This window comes from Echeneis naucrates, chromosome 7 (assembly GCF_900963305.1).
Source record: "Echeneis naucrates chromosome 7, fEcheNa1.1, whole genome shotgun sequence".
In the NCBI taxonomy this organism is placed as follows: domain Eukaryota; kingdom Metazoa; phylum Chordata; class Actinopteri; order Carangiformes; family Echeneidae; genus Echeneis; species Echeneis naucrates.
This window is the reverse complement of record NC_042517.1, coordinates 14,367,984-14,388,321: the sequence shown is the minus strand read 5'-3', so window position 1 is coordinate 14,388,321 and position 20,338 is coordinate 14,367,984. Positions and strand designations below refer to the sequence as shown.

The following is a 20,338-nucleotide window of genomic DNA, read 5'->3' as shown; positions in this document are numbered from 1 at the left end:
GGTCAGTGACAGCGAGGGAAAACTGAAAATCGTTTTCACGGTGACGGTTTCCTTAAATAAATACCTGCAAAGCGGGCAATAAGCTCCGAAGAGGACAAAGAAAGTAAGTAAACGTAATTTAACAACGAGAAATCGTCTTATTTTGACTTTGGTATGGTAATAGAGCGGAAAGAGATTCGCTGACATGTTTTCAAAGCCCTAACGTTAGACACATTTTTACCATATATATATATATATATATGTGTGTTTTCCGTCGCCATTTTTCTTTTGGTATAGTTTAATTTGTCCCCTAGTTTAGTTCGAGTTAGTCCGAGTTTGGCCCGCTCCTGCAACGTTACAAGCTAAGTAATGTTTACATGTAGCCATGGGCGTGAGGCGGCTGATGTATAAATGAAGTGAAGTATTTGACACGTCTTCTCTCTCCGCCCGGCAGCATGCAGAGGGCCTCCCGTTTGAAGCGTGAGCTGCAGATGCTGAGCACAGAGCCACCTCCCGGAATATCGTGCTGGCAGACCGAGGAGCAGATAGACGACCTCCGAGCACGTAAGTACTCTGTCACTGGATGCCAAGCTAACAAAATGTGTGTGCTATGATTGAGATTCTTCAACGTAGCCATCATTTACACGAATTAAAGCTTTGGGAAATATTGGCTTTAACTCAAAGTAATGTGGAATGATTTGAATTCACAGCTGTAATTTGTCAAAAGGTGATCATTTGAGTTTCTTGACTTCCTGAAGTGTCAGCTGTCTTTCAACATGGTGATGCTGGCATACAGTCAATGGCTTTATGGGTTAACTATACTAATCCGTGTAATGCTGGCACAGCTCAGCAAAGTAAAGAGAAAGGACAGCACAAGATTACTTTAAGACACTGAGAAAAATTGCAACAACTTGGAATGTTTATTAAAAACAGTCAGATGCTCTGATGAAATTGGCTCTCATAGGCTTCCCAAGAAAGGGAGACTATGATTTACTCGGCTGCAGGGTATAAGTTCATTGGTGTTGCCAGTCTCAGAAACTGCCAAACAACAGCACAAAGTTCAAGTAGCAGACATATCCCAACATCAACTATCCAGCGAAAACTGTCTATCAGTGATTATTCCAGATGTCTTGTGAAACTAGCTGAGAGAATGTCATCACTGAAAAAGATGTTTATTTGGAAGAAGACTATATTGATGATGGTGTTTTGTTTTTATTGCAACTGTTTGCAAAATAAGGTGCCTTTATTATAGTTTTTAAATGTTACTGCACTATCCATTAAAACAAGCCAGGAATGTTTGAAATAGAAAACTGACCTAATATGTTTAGTTTTTTCTCACCTCTCTCCTCATTTGCAGAGATAGTTGGTGGAGCAGGAACTCCGTATGAAAGTGGCGTGTTTTCCTTGGAGATCAAAGTCCCAGAGAGGTAACTTTGATGTGGGAGTTTTCTTTCACAGTTTCCTTTTACAAGCCCTTACTGCACACTGTTGGATTTACCTGCTGTTTTCTTCTCAAAGGTACCCATTTGAGCCTCCCAAAATACGATTTTTGACACCGATCTATCATCCCAACATTGACAGTTCAGGACGTATCTGCCATGATGCTCTCAAACTCCCGCCAAAGGTGATTAAGCTTTCTAGCACAAATCAACCTATATATTTTTCATCCTGATTAACTGGTTTTGTTTGTCTTCTGTCAATTAAATATATTTCTATATACCATGTAACATGTGCCAAATTTGATAATTCCTGCTACCTGTTTTTGTTCAGGGTGCATGGAAGCCGTCCCTAAACATCTCGACAGTACTCTCCTCCATCCAGCTTCTCATGGCAGAACCCAATCCAGATGACCCATTAATGGCTGACATAGTGAGTCCCATTTTGTATCCACATATCGCACTCTTAGAGAATGATGTGTAATTTTTAAAGTAATGCAACTCTGACACACAATCACACAAGTGGTTTCATTTGATTTTATGAAGAGGCTGGTTTCCATATTGATATGTGAAAGAATCCCATTATTAAATACATTTTTGGACCATTAGAAAGGCTGAGATGTTGTGCTTATAACGTGTAACCTTCAAAAATTGTCAATACTGTTTTTGGCATGCCATTTTACCAGAACCCACTTCTTCTGGTATGAGTCTTACGGTACTAAAATTTCAGGAAAAAATATTTTTGTCATGCATCAAACAACTATGCACCCTCACCTGATATGCTTATAAAGAGGCACTTAAATTTTTTGAATTCAGTCATCCGAGTTCAAATACAACAAACAACTGTATATGGAAAAGGCCAAGAAGTGGACACAGGAACATGCTTTTCAGAAAAACACGGTAAGTAATTTTGGATATTTGGTGATGTGGTTGTAAGACTGTTTCATAAAGCTTTTTATTTAAGTGGGTATTGACCATTCAAGTACGTTGCATTGTTCTTTGTGTTTTTATTTATTTACTTGTAATGTAATGTAACTTTTATTCATAGAAATATGCGGTCATTGTCTTAGTGTGTAGTGTAGCTCATTTACCCACACGGTGGTGCTGTTCACCTTTGACATAATGTTCCACTGGTCTGCTAGTCAAATGCAACAAATTGATGTAGCCTGCTAATTTATTTTCAATGTGTGGCCTCTGTGTAAAATAATTTTCAGTGTTGGAATGTGCGGTGGCTTAGCTGGATGGTTCACTCTTTATCTGAAATAATTTGTATCTGTTTTGTTTTAGGGAGCCATGGAGGGCAATAAAGAAAACACTTCAGACCAGAAAGTTTCATCTCGCAAAAGAGAAGCTCTCAGTGCACAACAGGTGGCAGAGCCAGCAAAGAAAACCTGTGTTTAGTGTACATCTAATTTATTTCTGCCACCAGTTTTTTTTATTTTTTTTTCCTTGACTGCAAGACAGTGAATAAAACATTTTGTTTAATGCTAATACCGTCTTCAATTACCCATGTATTCAATCATCAGTCTAAAACTGAAATAAAACAGTATTTTTATATTTGCGTGTGTTCTGATATTAAATCTGATTTTGAATGCTACTTGAGCATTTAAATTTATGAACATATCACACATAAGACCGTGATTCTTGGATTTTGGGGAGGTAGATGTGTTTCAGAATAGTTGTTTAAGCAGTGTTTCATGTATATAATGTATGAAGATAATTTTATTCAGACATATGCTTACCAGTTGTATACAAAGTATGTACATCCTAAATAGCAAGACAACTTTTTTTCCACAAACTAAGGATTTATTTCTTAACATATAAAATTATATATTTGTTGTTTATCTTATAAAAAGGGAGACAAACATAAGGCTGTAGTGAGTCAATACCATGCTAGTTCAGAGGTAGTTACATTGTATGTACATATTTCTAGCCTACTCTATAGTCTGTAGAAAGATAGCTACATCCCATTCAGTCTACATGACTGCTTGCCTCTTTTTGGGCAGTGTTGCATATTTAAGATAAAATCATGTAAACCATGTAAAATAATGTGCGATCTGTTTTCTGTTGCATTTTGCTGCCACTTAAAGGGTAACATTCTTATAACCATTGTCACACAGCTGCAAAATATATCTGATGGTAACATTTCTGTGAGTGAAAATGTTAGCTTACTCTGGCAAAATGTCCTGGTGTCTTTGATGATGAATCCCTTTATTTTTTTGAAACAGACCTTAGCAATAGGATCAAACTTAGATAAAAAAAAAAAAAGACAAATAAGATAACTCCACTTAAAATATACCAAAAAATCTGTAACCCCTAAGTTGCATGTTTCATGATCACATTCAATATAAACATTTACATTTAAAATTCTACTGGTTCTATCTAAATTTCCCTTGTCTACTGTAGACCATTGATTTGCTCCATGATTTTCCTTGTGGTTAACAGCCTCTTTATGCCATGACTGGCACAATCTACTGAATAATGTCAGACATTTTCTTTTACTGTAAAAGTTGTTGTTACTTGCAGTGTCTTCTTTTATTAGTCTTTATTTTGACGGGAATCTTTAGTTGCACTCAGTTTTCAGAGGCACTTGTGTTCTCATATTTCTCTGGAGTGCTGTACAGTCTCTGTGTGGACTAAATCTGAGGTTCTTGAGGATTAATAACCCAGAGCTGGTCTTGCTGCTGCTGTTTGTTTATGGTCCTTGAATGTCCATAGTGTCCCATTTATTCAGACAGCTAGCTTGGAAGGCTCATGGGTGAGAGGTGAGAGAGGGAGTCTTGGTTGAGTGATACAGAGCACAGGTGTTATGAATAACATCCTGATCCAAACTCCTCCGACATTCATTATCGTTCAGGCTATCTTGTTCTGTTGCCCTGTCTCTATCTCTGGCGGCAGGAGTGGGTATCTGGCAAGGGATGAGAGGAACGGAGGAGGCAGAGGAACAGTGGGAAAATCTGATTGGATCCAGTCTGGGTTGGAGAGAGGATCCTCCAGGATACAGAGTGTCAGTATCGGCCAGTGATGCTTGTGTTGATGAATCAGAGCAGGAGCTCTTCTCTGTCTCCACAGAAACCAGTGAGTCCAGGGTGCGGTCCCTGCGCAACTGTGGGTGTGCTTTGGGGCGAGGCCAGAAGAAATACTGGGAGTGGTCACGTGTGAAAAGGAGGAATAGGAGGGGGTTGAGACAGGCAGGCAATGGCTGGAGAAGCAGGAGAACTGATTTTAGTACCTCTTCTCCCAGAGAGAGGAGACCCAAGAGGGAGCAGAGGGAGAGGAAAGCTACTGGTATGTAGAGAAGGCCATTGGTGAATATCAGCCAGGCCACATGTTTGATCATGGTACAGTCCCACAAGCCCTCACACTCCCCTCGAAGTAACTCCCAGTAAAGGCGGATGTATGATCCTGTGACTATAAGCAAGCATATGGTATTCATCATAATGAGTGCTAAGGGGAAGCCCAGGGAGGATGGCAGCCGGGAGGATGGGGGTGGTAAGGGCGAGGGAAGGCAGAAAGGCGATGATCCATATTCCCCAATTCCTACGAGTGGGAGAGAGGCCATGGTGAGGGAAAGTGTGAGGCAGAAAAGTGCACATGTGCGTACACTGCCAAGCGATGGGGACTTCCCATAGGCACGAGTACATGTCACACTCACACCACACTGTACGGCTGCAAGAGTCAGAAGCAGTACACTCGCCTCAGATGCAAACACCCAGACCCATCCTGTTGCCTGACAACCGGGACCACCCTCCCATCGGGCGCCGTGGTGGCCAAACTCTCCCAGGGTAAGTGCGTCCACAAGGGTCAGGGTACATGTGCACACCCCTGTCAGCAGATTGGAAGCACCCATGCAAGCCACAGTGAACCGCAGCGGTGATAGGTAGCCAGGTGACCCGAAGAGGGAGAGAAGCAGGAGGGAGTTCCCCAACAGAGACACCAAGGAGATAGACCACAAGCCCACACGAACCAGCCAGCTTCCCAACAGAGAGTCGCAGGGACGGAAAGGACCTGCAAACAAACAAATCATCAACTGTAGATATTGATAAACTGGGTGATGGCTCCTAATAATTCATCAAACCACTTGATAGAACCTAATCACTAATCTGACCGCTCCAGGGGTAATTTCACTTACCTGGAGTTGGTGTGCATTGGACACTGGTCTGTAATTTGGATTCCTCTATTTCCATTTGAAACTCCTCCAAGTCAGGGTCATCTGGAATGAAGAAATGTTTTGCAAAGAAGTAAAGTTTGTTTGAGCTTGTGGGAATTAGCTTATTCCACGTGCATGCACAGAAGTTTAGATTGTGTGGCAATGGCTGTAGGGGATTGGTGTAATTTGGGGGGGGGGGGGGGGGGTGATCTAACATTAATCTGGACTGACAGGAAAAAAATATTTTGAGAAGATAATTGACTCCTCTATGAAATTTGATTATACTGATTGTTTTCCTACCAATTAAAGGTGAATAAATTTTAATCAGTGCAATGCCATGGCTTAATCATCTTTTGTTATTCTTAACTTTTGGGTCACCCAGCAATTGTTTATTTTCAACTTTAATTGTGTCGGTTTAATGGTTTTAATTTCAAACTTAATTTTGGTTTATTGGTGTTTATATTTTATGCCTGCTGCATGAATGCACAAAGGGGTGTGATAAAAAATTATTACTCAAGTCTGTTCTGGACATTCTATTCTTATGCAGTCACTAACTCACTGCTTTTAGTTTCACCCTCTTTGACCAGGCCGTACCTATAAAATACCTTTGATATTGGACTCTGTATTTGTTTGCTTACCTCCTTCCGTGTAGAGAGTGCCTGATCCTTCTACAGAAGGATTAATTAAAGGATTAAGATAGTAGATCCTTGGGTCTGTTTGATTACTTTCAGGTTTCCACCACAGCGGCCAACGCTCAAGTATAGGAGTGTGACAGCTGTCAGGTGTGTGTAGCTTCAGCAAGGCTTTGACATGTTTCAAGTCAGTTATGTCAATAAATTGGCAGTTTATCTTGACATATGGGCCTCAGATGTTCATGTATAACTTTCCCTCTCATCGTGGGTGCAGACTGTGTGTTCTCTGCTATGCTCTCAAAGATAATATGTGTGCTTTCTTACAGTGGCTTTCAGCATGGATAGGGTACATGGCCACAGTCCTCTTGTGTAGGTCCTCATCAGTGTTGCTTTGCTCAGTGTCCCACTGATTGGAAGGCTTGTAGCTCTCACAGGAGCCATACACACAACACTGGTAGGCATAAGGCATCTCTATCACCCTGTAAAAAAACAGGTGGAAGTAGTATGGACATTAAACCACAAACTATAAAAAAAAACTGTAAAAAAGATGCACAAAGAAAGTGTAATAACACCTTTTATATGAAGTCTTGGGCAATTTCAAAGCAACTTCAACTTTCCTTTCAATCTGTTTTTGTAACATTTAATAGATTCATTGTTTTTTCAAATCTGCTTTTCCAAGTCTTAAAGCAGTAGCCAGATGTCAATGGAAACAGTGAAATACTTTTTACGCCTTGTAATGGTATGTGTGTTTTTAGCTATTGAAAAGGGGTTTGAAATAGCATCCCATGATGTAAGCAACACGACAGGCATCATTCTGTGTCAAAAGAGAGAATTTTCTTCCACCCTTTTTACTCCCCTGCTGATGTGATTACATTAGATTTTCATAAAGTTAAAGGAAGCACAGTAGGAATTGATATATGGAATGGCCCTCATAATAACTAGTGATTCCAATAAGAATTTACAAAATCAAGTAAAATTACCCATCATCAGCAATGAAAATAAAAATATTCCGTCATGTGAAGCCTGGATAGGAAAGCATTTGCGGTACATGTGCTTTGTTTAAAATGGCTCTCTGCCTGGAGTTGTGTTTTGAACAATGTTCTACAGTAATGCTGACATTGCCACTTGATCACCTGCCATATCCTATGTCTTTGAAACTCACTCCCCAATTTCATTTCACTGCACCTTTCCAGGCCCTCAGGGATCTTTGTAACAAGAATTAACTTGCTACCGACAAAGGCTTCCTCATTGTTAAAGTTCAGTTAGGGAATAGCCTGCAGGGATTCGCTGTAATTAGTCCGTTGAAAAGTTTGGCTGCTTTTCGTAAATTAAAGATATTAATAGAAACATGTAAAAGGGACGATAATTGAAGGGATGGGGAGGGATTTATTCCTACAGCCACAGGACACACACCTGGGCATGTTATCATCTGACATTTGGAGGTTAAGAAACCAAAATGCAAAGGTTATGTTGGGGAATACATTCAGCAAGAAAGAATAAGGGATATGTGATGGAGTGTGTTTGTGTCACCTCATACGGGGGAAGTTATCAGGACTGAAGGCCTCATATAAATTTGTATTGCCCCTCAGCTTGAGGTGGGTGAGACTCCCCAAACCTGCAACAGGGACTGAGCTGAGATGGTTTTCAGTCAGGTCACTGAGAAATACAGAACAAATTGAGAAAAACAGAAGAGATTGGGTGTCAGATCAGAGTGCTTCATCACTGAATGCATATCAATGGTCTCTGTGAAGCCGGCCAGAGTATGAAGTACGAATAATTTGTGCAATTTCAGGGCTCCGACATACAGTATAACTTTAATCAAAGATACACGAATTCAGTACACTAACTAATTAAAAGTAATTAGCAGATTATTGGAATAGGTGACCAATTGCATAGCCTCATTGTCTTACTCACAGTTTGATCAAAGAGTGAAGTGACGTAAAAGCATCTGCATGAATCCACTCGATCATATTCCAGCTGAGATCACTGACCCCAAAAGAAAAAAAAGGAATTGAGATGAAATTGAATGGGAGGAACTGCAACAAAATGTGTTGCACAGTTGTATTTTGATCACCACTAGATGACAGTGGTGAGTCATAGGTGTACATAACTTTATGTTAACCAATACTATATGGCCTTTTTGGCTTAAGACTCCTTAAGTAATTCAGTCTCTCATTTCATGATAGGGAGTTTCTTTCCACCAACTACTGTATTTTAAAACTTTCCCTAACCCCACATTAAATGTGAGAAAGTAAAATGATCTAATATTTCACAGGAAAAAAGCACAATTCAACTATCAACATCCTAATGATAGAAAGTGAATTGTCTGAGAAACAAAGTTGTGCAATGGAACCACAATTTGTATATATTCTCTCCTATTGTGTTAATCATATGATAAAACCTCAGCCTGTGCATACAGTAACATATTAAAGAAAAAAAAAAAACAACATATACAATGTCTCTGTAAGGTGTTAAGTCACCATGTGCTACTAGAACAACGGAGCTCATTGATATTGATTCTACAAGGCTCTGAAGCTCTGCTGTAGGTATGCTATAAACACAATTTCTCCAAAATATGGTCCAGCATTTGGTGTTTTGATGATGATGATGAAGAGCCTTATCTGCAAGTTGCGTTCAATTAGATTGAAATCTGGTGACTGAAGGCCAATTTTAGGGTTTTTCTTTAAATTTTACACCTGTCTGTGTCTCCAAGCCTCTTAGTGAAGTGCTGAAACCGATTTTTGGAGCCATTGATCCAAAACAATGCGTTGCATGAGAATCTTTCTTGAAGTTTTTGATAAAATATACAATTAAAACAAAAGCTGACTTACAGTGCCCTTAGAGAGGTGAGCTGCTGGAAGGTTTGTGACTCTATCCTCCTTATTTGGTTATGCTGTAGTCCTCTGTTGATAATAATTGAAGGGAATTTGGCAAAAAAGGCTTGATTTTGATGGATGTGTGCATGCCACTGTGTCAGGGGATAAACTACTCACATCTCTTGCAGTGCAGAGCAGTGGTAAAAACTGGGCAGATCCTCAATCTGGTTGTGAGACAGCTCCCTTCAATAATACACAAAGCACACACACAAACACACATAAACCCAGTGACCAGCTGTGAATTTATAGCGTGGGAATTTATGGGGGTAACTGGATTATTTTTGTGAAGTCGGCTCTGTGAGCAAGACGATATAGCAGGACAATGATTTTGGGGGGGAATGGTGATTGGATTTCATAGCATACTGACTGTACAAATGATTGCTTTGGGGCACAACTCTCCACAATTTGGTTTTGTGTATCAGTTGTGTACCTCTTACTCCCCCCCATCCGTGGTTTGTGTGTGTATGTGTGTGTGTGTATGTACTCACAACACTCTGAGGCGAGGCAGCTGCTCGCATAGATCCAGAGGGAGAGTTGAGAGACCAGCCCGGGTCAACGTCCTATAGAGAGAAAGTGAATCCTCTGATCATTGTTGAAGTGCAAGCAAGCGAAAGAGTCTTCCAGTTCTGTGAGTTTAACTTGGTCAGACAGGGAGCTGTAAAATTTAGCAAAACCTGTCCCTGGTTGGCATAACTCCCCTTCCCCTCCCTATCCCTTTTTTGAGTCTTCTGTTGCTCTCCAAAAACACACATATTCTCTTTTTTTTCTCTTGGCTCAGTGTATCTGTGTATCTTTCCTTCTTATCTCATTTTCTTTCATGTATGTGGACTTCGGGGATTATATCTCTGCCCTCAACCTCAGTGTCTTCTCTCCTTCTTTCTATGTCTTTGTTGTTGTATGTGGTGAGGCCTCACTCCATGAAATAATACTCTGCGTGTGTGGTGCTTGTGTTGTGTGAAGGGGCATAAAGGAGACACTCACAAAATTTCCAGGCTGGTGGTTCCTTTCAGGTCAGGAAACTCTTGAATCTGGGTTGCTCCATTAAGGGAGCTGCAGTCAAAAGGGAAGAAAATCTGTCAGAAAACCCTTTTCCTTTGTCTGCCTCAGTCTCCCACTCACACACATACATGCGTGTGCACATGGACCTTGTCTAACAGCTCATTTCAGCCATCAAACTTTTCCTCCAACATCAACACGGGCTGTTTTGGCTGTCTCTCTAGACATCATAAGTCACACCATTCAACATGTTCTTACAACACACTCTCTCTTACCACATCAGCACGCAGCGCAGCAATAAGCTAACACAACATCATTCAGTAGGCCATTACACATGTCCACTCAACTCTCACTGCAAGGGACAGAAGATGATTTAAACAGTGTTTGGGCTAACTCACTGGAATGGTTTCTAGTGACCGCATACTTACAGTGTGTGCAGCTTAGGTAAGAACTGGAAAGCGGATTTTCCCACAAACTGGATGGGGTTCTCATAGAAATGACTATAAAAATAAAAAGAAAAGAAAATTCGGAATAATATTATCAGGAATTGCGTGTTGTATATGATGAAATTGAATTAAATTGCCATGATGTGTTTTATTCTGAAAAATACACATTCTGACATTAAGAATGAGTATCAAGCTCACATAGTTTGGAGCTGAGGGTTTCCCACGAAGGCCCTCTCTGGGATTGCTTTGATATTGTTGTTATGGAAGCCCCTGCAAATACAAAAGCGCAGTTAATGTGTGTGTGAGGAGCGACAGAGTGTTTTTGTCAGTGAGAAGCAAGTCATATGTCATGTTGCACCTGCCATTGCACAGCTGAAAAACATTTTTGGATACATGAGATGTAAACACGCACACATACGCTGTATCTGTGACACATATGCACATTGCGGAACATCTGCCGAAGCTGAGGGAAAACATAGTTTATGTGTATGTGCGTGGGCGTCTGTGTGTATGTGAAGGCAAGGGGGAGCGTGGGTGTGTAGCCAGCACCTGCTTAGGGCGAGAGAGATTGTATCCGAGTGCCACATTAAAATCACTTAACGGGATTACACTGGATAATGCAAACACGATAGTCATGTCAGGCAGGTGTGTTTTCTTGTAGGATATGTGTATTTGTACTTGCGTGTACTCACAGTTCCTGAAGCTTACTCAGTGTCCTGATGGCTACGGGGAATTCCTTCAGATCATTGTAGTTTAAATCCCTTAAATAAAGATGGAGAAACAGAAATATAACATGAACTGAATAAATATAGTTCTACATGAAGTCCAAGATGAAATCATAATTCATCCATATGCAATATTCTGTGTCTCACTGAATATGCATGTGGAGTCATTTCCTCCCCAAAGGCAGGTGTTGAGTGTGAAGTTTGGATATGACCCTTGACCTTTGCTGCTCTGACCTCATTATTTAGCGCTGTTTCTGATTAGTTTCCCAGGAAACACTGTATCCAAACATCTATGCTATAGTTGACACACTTCCTATGCAGGTGGCAGGAAAATGGCTCTTGCGAAATTGCTGATTCTATATATACTGAATTTTTACTGTAGTAGTGCAGATACATAAGAGAAGTGTGCACATTTGGACTGCATATTATGAAATCTTCATTTATAAGTTTTGTGACTGAAGATTGCCATCTATTCACATCCAAGGTTATCTTAAAGTAAGTCATGCTCAGATGGACTTGTTTTTGCTCCTTTGAAGTAGTGAAATGTCTTTGATGAAGTACTGATAGGTATTTGTGTTTTTCAGTGGATGTCATGAAATATTCCTCTGCCTTGTTCGGCTCTGACTTGTTTGCAAATGCTGTTGTGTTCTCCAGCAGTCCTCTGGACGGCTCTTCATAGTAATGATTTTATAATACACACTAGGGGCTGGGGAGGGTGCTTATGCAGATGGTCTCTCATATTTCTCATAAGGAGGCCGCTGTGAGAGATTAACCCCTCATACCAGTGAAATCCCCTCGTCAGTGACACCTGCCATCTTATCCCGCTGAATCATCGGTCTCTCCCCACTGCTGAGGGCCCAAACACTTTAACACAAACTATTCTGGTCTAGAGAGCTCCATCCCTCTTTTTCTCATTCTGTAGTTTCCCATCATCCCCTTAGCCATGGCTCCCCTGACTTGTGCTGTATTCCCTCACATTTATAATGGCTTTTAAGTTTAGTGTTAAGATTTCCCCATGTTTATGAGTGCACAAGTAATTTATCTGCACACACATGCATGTGCCCACACACACGCTCATAAAAAGGTATACATCGTCTTTTTTACAGTTCAACAGGTTGTTAAGCAGCATGCCAGAATCTTTTCTTTCTTTCTTTTTTTTTTTTTTTTATCAGACCACCGTGAATTTTGCAGGAGACATCGTTGCGCTGTCTCAATTTCTCTCACTTTCTTTCACCACCTCTTTCATAAGACTATGTCAGTTTCCTGTGGTTTTCACAAAAATCTGTGGTTAGGATCTAGTTATTGGAGCTACAGCGCATACACTCAAACAACTCTGCTGTAGCAATGCCAAGCCATGTTTGACTTCAGCACTGCTTAGGAATTAGTTTTATAAAGCACAGAGGAATTTGTTGACAGTACTTCCAGGTAATCAAGGAGGAACTTTTCATCTTTTCATCTTTGCATTTTTGCCATTTGTTGGTTTGTTGTGGTTTTGAGAAACAATCAGGCACCTGCTGAAATTAATAGCACATTAATCATTTTGACTATATGATTTAGTGTTACACTAGATGATTTTTAACAGTTGGTTCATATGATCCATAAGAAAACACTTTAGTTTAAGGTGTGCCAAATGATGTTTACTTTCACACACACACACACACACACACACACACACACACACACAAAAAAAAAAAATCCAATCAGTGTTGTATGCCAAGGCACAATTTGAATAAATTGATGCTCAGTGGTTTTAATTACCATTTTGAGGTTCTTCATATGTCTTAGGGTTATTCTAAGGTTATGTGATTGTTGTAAACACATCCATACGGAATGTATGTTGATACTTGCTGATACTTTGTCATCACTGAACCTGAGATAGTGTTTTGGGAAACAGAGGAGGTACTCATTTTGGTCTTTGAAATCATTTCAGAGTGCATCTGTATGTCGTGTGTGTGTGTGTGTGTGTGTGTATGTATCTGTATGTAGGTATCTGTTATCATGTGTAAGTGTGTTGGTGAAATACTCACAATGTTTCCAAACTGTGTAAACCTTCAAAACATCTCTCGCCCATACTCTGGATCTGGTTGTTATGGAGATGCCTGAACAAGGCCACAAATATTTTTCAACAAATCAAAAATTATATGATGAAAAATGTTTCCACACTATAATCATCCCCGCCCTTGTCTAAGACAGTGGAACAAATAATTTCTCTGGTAAGTTGAAGTTGAGAAATGCACCCAGGAGAGTTTTAAACAAACAAACCGAGATGTCACTTACAGTACGACAAGAGCAGTTAGGTTGGTAAAAGCATAATCTGGTATGTGTGTGATCTGGTTGAGGGCCAATGTCATGGCCTGTAGGGAGGGCAGAGAGTCCAGGGCTGTCACGGGGATTGTTGTTAGGGAGTTGTCGTCCAACCACAGGTGTCTTAGAGAGCGAACCCCTCTAAAGGTCCCAGCTGGAACCTCAGACAGCAAGTTAGCATCGAGACGCCTGAAGGGTGAAAGGAATTCAGTTTAGGGAGATAATTATCAACTTCAAGTGCAGTATGTTTTAATTATGTGCATACATGCATTGGTGCTTGTACGTGTGTTTTGGCAGTGAAGTGCCTTGGCTTACAGGAAGCTTATTAAGAGAATTACACATCCTTTACTCTCCATCTTTCATCTTTGCAGCAGCTTCTTAAAAGTGTCTCATTATGATTTATTCCCATACTAAATAAGCCATGTCTAGCTTCACCAGCACAGACATGTATGAAACGTAAGATCAATGAAAGAGGAGGAACAACTGTGTTTTTTTTTTTATTCTATTTCACTTTATTTGTGTGTAAAGCCTTTGTTCCCCAAGACCGAGAATGAGAAAAACAAAGAAAGGAAGGAAAAGTTGCAAAAGCCGGCTCTTCAGTTGCTCCTCACCCTAGCTCTTTCCATCAAACTCTCACTGTTGCCAGTCCCTGATTTCCACTACAAACACGTCTCCTTTGGGATGATGAATTTATGGTACTGGATACACTCACTCACACATGGATTTTCATCTGTTCAGCTATACAAAATCTACCAAACCTTTGTCCCCAACCATCTCTCTCCCTGTGTCTCACCCTGCAGGCAAAGAGTGCGGACTGTGAAAAACACCCCACGTAAATGAACACATGCAAACACACGGTCCATAGTGATGAATGATCCCCTCAGGGCAGAGTTGACAAGCTGAAACCACTTCCTGCTGCTATTCTTCTTTGGCCCTTCACACTCATTCATTAATCTCCTTTACTCCCCCCGGCTTCTCTCATACTCACATTTTGTTTCTTACATCTTCATTGATGCACTCCCGGCCTCTGCAAACCCCTTTACGTCTCACTCATTAACTCTTGTTCATCTTTCAAACATCCTCCCTTATCAATCTTACAAACTTGGTTCTTTGATTCTTGCACTGCAGCTCCTCCTCAGCGTCCTTGCCCCTATGAGGCTTCACCAAACAAATAGCATCATCAAAGTGAAATCTGAACTTGAACTCTGAACTCTGAGCTTTTCTCCCCGGGGAAATTTTCCATCAGGCAAGGCAACTGTATACATTGGCAGATGCTCACACACACAGGCACAAGGACACCCTCAAACATGCATGTGAATACACATAAATGGGTGTATGTGCTGTGCTGCCCCAAGAAATTCTCATCTTCTCTCCGTCCTGAGCACACAATTCTTTCAGTGCTGTAATATTGTCCTCGTGCATCATGTGTGTTCCAACCATGGACATTGTCCGTCCTTGACCCAAATCGTGAGATGAAAGCTACGGAACACCTTCAACTCTCTGGTTTGTTCTTCAGGGCAAAAATAATAATTGCTCCTTTGGGTGGACCTGCCAGGCCTCTAGAAGGTCCAGACAGAACAAGGAATGTTCCAGAGAAGCCAATAAAGCTGCAACTATTTCCTGTCGATCACATCAAAGTCTGAGCTACAATTTCAGGAGAGAGAAATAGAAACAGATAGAGTTCTCTTGAATGATCTAGACACAGGGAAGTTGGAGAATTATGTTTCAATATATTGATCCTAATGTATAAAAACAAGGGTTAAGTTGATGTTATGCAGCTTGTGGAACTCATCAGTGGTGATTACATTACTTAACCTGTGGGTTGGCACCCAAAACACATCTGTCTGCTTCTGATAGCACTGAACTAAACAACACTCAAACAGCATTGCATACTGCACTGTAATTAGGCTGCTCCAAATGGTGAGACAAATTTCTTGACTCAGTTTCAGTTCTCTGCTGACAGAAGGATTCTTGTCCGAGATTAAGTCATGATTTATTCTGGATGAAAGCCTCCTTTATACATTTAGACCAATTTAAAACCCATGTGCTGACTCAGAAGTTGTCTCCTTTTCTTTTTACCTGGTGTGTTTTATGTCAGTGAGAGGCGCCGACAAGCTTCTCTCTCCAAAGCCTTTCCAGTAATCTCTCTCCACTGGGCTTATCATTACAGTAATGACAAGGTACATCTCTATACACTGGCTGTGTGTGTGTACTGCCTATGTGTTTCATTACTTGAGACGATCTTCATGTGAAGAAATTAAGAAGAGACCACACATACGCTTGGTCACGCGTGCACACACACACACACACACAAAGACCAAGACTTAAACAAAAATGGTTAATTCACACAAATGCACACTCACACAACAGCCTGAGTTATTGTGCCTTGCTGTGAGCATAGTGTGTGACTATGTGTGCAGGGTTGGCTATTGTATTAAGCAGGCCTGCTTTATACCAGGCAGTGAAACGCTGTAGGTGGTAGAGGAGTTCCTTGTGCACTCCCCTCCTGTGTTACAACTCCAGCAATTTGAGTGTCTGTGTGATGACGGAAATGGCTCTATGGATATTTACAAAGAATTATTAATTTGGAAAGCAGGGACGTGAAGTTCATGTGCGGTTCAAAGTTGGACGGGAGAGACGGGTCGGGGTGAGGAATTACAGATGAGGTGGTCCACATGCACCCACCCAAACATGCAAACAGATACACACACACACACACATACACATGTACACTGACCCCACAGATGAGACAATTAAGCCACCAAACAATCTCATTAGCAAGGGGGATAGCAGTGTGGGTGGTGGAAGAAGAACGGATGAGAGGAACGGAGGAGGAAGAGAGGGGGAATTGATGGAAAATGGGGTTGTTTCACAGCTCATTGGAGATGCTCTCCCTGGCCTGCAGTGTCTGCTGTTTCCCTCATGGCTTCCAGATGCTACCATGAACTGCACTGACACAGTCTGTGACTCCTACAGTCAGGCAGTACAGCACTCAATGCAGAGCTATTGCAGCCAACATCGGGGTATGATCTGTAATATATCAGTGGTACACTATACCTGCATTGCGGTCAGACCTGAGATGTGTGGGTGGGTGGCCAGAGGACGTTTCATTAGAGGTAGAGTAACATGATTAGTGTGTGTGTATATGAGAAACACACTTACAAGGAGAGGAGGTTGGGTAGGTCCCATGGAGCATCATCAGGAAGTCTCTCCAGCTGGTTATTTTGTAGCATTCTGAAAGGCAGATACAGATTATTCACGTCATATTGTATATCGATAGGCAGGACAGTATATATGTTTTGTGTGAGGACACATCAGGCAGAACAAATAATTCCATAATGAAGGAAATCTGACACAAGAAGGAAACTCTTGAAAAGAAGCAGAGGATAAAGGTTAGAGGAAAAGAAAAAGAGACGCTCCTTGGGTGGGCTGCTGATGTCATTCTCAGAAAAATGAAGCAAAAAGTGAGGAGGAAGTGTGAGGCAAACAATGGCCCTCTCTCTTTCCTCTCCTTTCTCTGTCGTTTTCTCCCTTCTTTTATTTAAAGTTTTTTTATGGCAACCAGCCTCCAGTGTTTTGCTGTCTGCAAAACCAAATGACTATTGGGGCATCATAGGACAACACTGGGCAGCAAGTCTGTCAGTCTAAGCATGGTAATGTCAGGGCATCAGTAAATACACAGTGTCTTTGAAATGTGAAACAATCTTGATACCTTCTCTGTGATTAACGGGCAGGATTTTAAACATTAATTCCAAACATCTTAGTTAGGTATTCATTTATTTGGCAAGAGGTGAAGCTTAAAGTGATTGCAATTCAGTGCATTCCACAGGTCTCAGAATGCATTAACTATATTTTTCCAAATTTATTTACATAACTCAATGTGTCACATAGTTTCATAGTGTTCAGTATTTCACAACAGTTCTCTGTGTAAGACATGATGATTCCTTTAGAGAAGAAAATATGCTGCTCAGGTTTGAGAGGATCAGAGAAATGTTTCCACTGGGATGATGATGCCATGATAAATACACTCTATTGAGTCTTTTCCTGTTTCAAAGAAATTCCCCATGGTTCGCTTCTCTGTACTGCACTCTGGGTTCATAACCTTTTGTGTGTGTGTGTGTGAGTGAGAGAACAAGACAGTTAGTGGGGACCTCATGGCTAATGCTCTGTCTGTGTTTGAAACACATATTAATGTTAATTAATTGTTGACGAAGGACACTGACAGTTTATCTGTTCTTTTGAAGTTTAAAAGACTGCTCAAAGGTGCTTTTGGTGTGAAACATGAATGCTTGCAGACATGCGTAAATTCAGAAAATATGTGTGAAAGACATAATAGCCCAGGATTCATGGCTAGTTCACTCATGTCTTGGTGAGTTTCACAACACAAGGTGAAAGAAGACGGATTTTGTGCACGCTAATCCCTACAGATTCCCTAAAATTTCTAACCACAATTTTCTAGCTCAGTTTATATGGTGGCAAGCTCTCAAACTTTTCTCAGCCAGGGTCAAAAAATAATTGACTTGGTTGCCAAGACTCATGAAAACCTCCTTAAACCCCTTGTCTTGCACCCACCAGAGATACAGCCACAACTCATTAGATGCTGCACTCACAAGTCAGAAGGTACTATGGTTTTATGGTTGCTTTACACATTTTTGTGATTTAATACTTCACAGCAGTGCTAACAGTTGGTGGCCATGGATCATAAGGCTCTGAATACACTCTGAGAAATGGGGTGTTAAGAAAACAGCTTTAAGTAGCTTTTTAAGTTCATTTTTTGTCACTTACAGTCATCTCAGTGGGTGGTGTGGCTGGGAGGTCCCCGCATTACACCTGTGATGCTGTGTATTTGTGTGTGTGTGTGTGTGTACACCCGCTTGCAACTGAAACAGAGCTTGCTTGCAAATGAAGGAGCTTCACAAGCAGGGCAGGTCTCCCCCAGCCCATAAACTTTAACTGCAGTTAATGATGCGTGGCCTGTGTGTTTTATTCAAGGCGGGAGCACAGCTCCCCTCCCCCTGAAAAGCTGGAGTGGAACAACCCACCTGGGATGTGGGCTGAACCACCAGAGTGGGACAGGGAGGTAGAGATGAGGAGGTTACTTACAGAACTTTGAGGTTGTGGAGACCTTGGAGAGCGTGGCCAGAGATATACCTCAATTGATTCCCTGAGATGCGTCTAGGGAGAAACATGGAGATCAAAAAGGAGAGAACAAAATATAAAAGTGAAAAATGAAATATAACTACATACACAAGAATTTTACAAGTCTCACAAGAGAAATTTTGCCTTTTGCGTTACTCTATGTCTTTGGATTGAACTACGATATGACTTCATCCTTCAGGGTTACTGTTAGGGCAGTATGCAAATAACAATATTCTATTCCATTTAGTGTGGTTGCTATTGGCCCAAAGTACATCCTGAAACCTTAACCAATCCTGGGAGCTCTGATGAGTGAGTAAAGACTGAATTGAATGAGACTGAGACTGGGTCAACAAGTGCAGTGTGAACGTCTATTTGCTTGTGTGTATGTTCGTGTGTTTATGTGTGTATAGAGTAAGGTGTATACTAGATATGTGTGCATGAGCTGTGGTGGGTTGACTGGGAATGTGTGTGCTATTTTCCATGTCCTTGAGGTAAATTGGGCTCATTCTGAGGGGCCTTGAGGACAGCGAGGGAGAAAAACCACACACATTCACACAAGCAATCCAATCAGTTTGTTTATCAAACACAGCACCTAATGGTCATTTGTGAGTGTGTATAAGATGTTCAAATAAATAACATTCAGTCCAGCAGAGTTACTCTCAAGGTCACGAGCTGGAAGCACAATTTAAACACAGATTTTGTCTTCACAGCTTGAGACCACCCACTTTTATTAAACACACACACAAGCTAAAAGTTACTCACTGGCATCCTCCTCCTCCTCACACCGATGCTGTAAAAGTGACATTTGCTTGACATTTCAGCCTTATGCTAAGCAGCCTGTGACTGGCTGAGTTTTTTCATTAGTGTTGTGATATTGAAAAATTGATGTAGAGTGCTGTCTGCCTTCCCAAACCACTATCATCCAGATGGCAATGGACGAGGGCTCCCAGCAAACTCCTGCTGACATCTGACACTCACGTCAACATGTCTGAGTCTGATTACCATACAGTGGCAAACCACATAGCCCTGGGCCTGCCAAATCTCACAGTTAGCGTTGTTTAGAACTCTTTTCAGCTTGTATTTATCAACACAAGCACACTCACCTGCACGTAAATGCACTCCCAGATCTGAACACAAGAATACAAAATGGACTGATAGTTATCCAAGCTATTGTGGTGGTATTTAGTCATGCCTCTCAAACCACAGTCAAAACTCATTCAAACACACGTTGCCTGCATCACATGATGTCTCTATATTTTCTCTAAGATGAAAGATGAGGATGACAGAGTTACTCTGTGGTATTTTGACCATATTACTAACATGTTCATTCTTCTCTCAAGAAAAGCAGTTCAAACTGCTCTTAGATCAGATTTTCACTCATGAAGAAACCTGGATACTATTTGTTGTCCCTCTGAGGACTCTTGTTCTGCTACTTAAATCATACTACACCATTTTGGCTTCTGCTGAGGCACAAGCTGGTCACCAGGGAACAATTCAATAGCCACTTTTCCAGGGGTAGCTGTTTCCGTAGGCCTTGGTAAGGTCCTGACACCAGTAAAATAGATCTAAGTCTTTTGCTACGAAGTGCCTTGTTTTGGTTACTGTTCAAATACACTGATTAGTTACAGACATACTGGTCACAAAAAAGATATAGG

General features: G+C 41.1%; 2 protein-coding genes across 2 annotated transcripts in view; one reads left to right on the top strand and one right to left on the bottom strand.

The window, feature by feature from the left end:
- The first annotated feature begins 6 nt into the window (after nt 1-6).
- ube2t (ubiquitin-conjugating enzyme E2T (putative)) lies at nt 7-2,970 on the top strand. The gene is made up of 7 exons (XM_029505752.1): nt 7-103; nt 434-543; nt 1,337-1,406; nt 1,498-1,603; nt 1,750-1,848; nt 2,232-2,315; nt 2,703-2,970. The coding sequence occupies exons 2-7, from the start codon at nt 435-437 to the stop codon at nt 2,814-2,816; spliced, it is 582 nt and encodes a 193-aa protein (XP_029361612.1). The 5' UTR covers nt 7-103; nt 434; the 3' UTR covers nt 2,817-2,970.
- lgr6 (leucine-rich repeat containing G protein-coupled receptor 6) overlaps nt 2,702-20,338 on the bottom strand; it is a 35,640-nt gene continuing 18,003 nt past the window's right edge. The window contains exons 3-18 of the mRNA XM_029505708.1: nt 18,648-18,719; nt 16,707-16,778; nt 13,518-13,733; nt 13,268-13,339; nt 11,208-11,276; nt 10,714-10,785; nt 10,498-10,569; nt 10,055-10,123; nt 9,562-9,633; nt 9,191-9,256; nt 9,029-9,100; nt 8,112-8,183; nt 7,728-7,853; nt 6,522-6,676; nt 5,548-5,628; nt 2,702-5,423 (exon numbers count right to left, since the gene is read on the bottom strand). Coding sequence (XP_029361568.1) covers nt 4,168-5,423; nt 5,548-5,628; nt 6,522-6,676; nt 7,728-7,853; nt 8,112-8,183; nt 9,029-9,100; nt 9,191-9,256; nt 9,562-9,633; nt 10,055-10,123; nt 10,498-10,569; nt 10,714-10,785; nt 11,208-11,276; nt 13,268-13,339; nt 13,518-13,733; nt 16,707-16,778; nt 18,648-18,719 — 2,614 coding nt within the window. The 3' untranslated portion in view covers nt 2,702-4,167. The remainder of the gene's footprint in view (nt 5,424-5,547; nt 5,629-6,521; nt 6,677-7,727; nt 7,854-8,111; nt 8,184-9,028; nt 9,101-9,190; nt 9,257-9,561; nt 9,634-10,054; nt 10,124-10,497; nt 10,570-10,713; nt 10,786-11,207; nt 11,277-13,267; nt 13,340-13,517; nt 13,734-16,706; nt 16,779-18,647; nt 18,720-20,338) is intronic.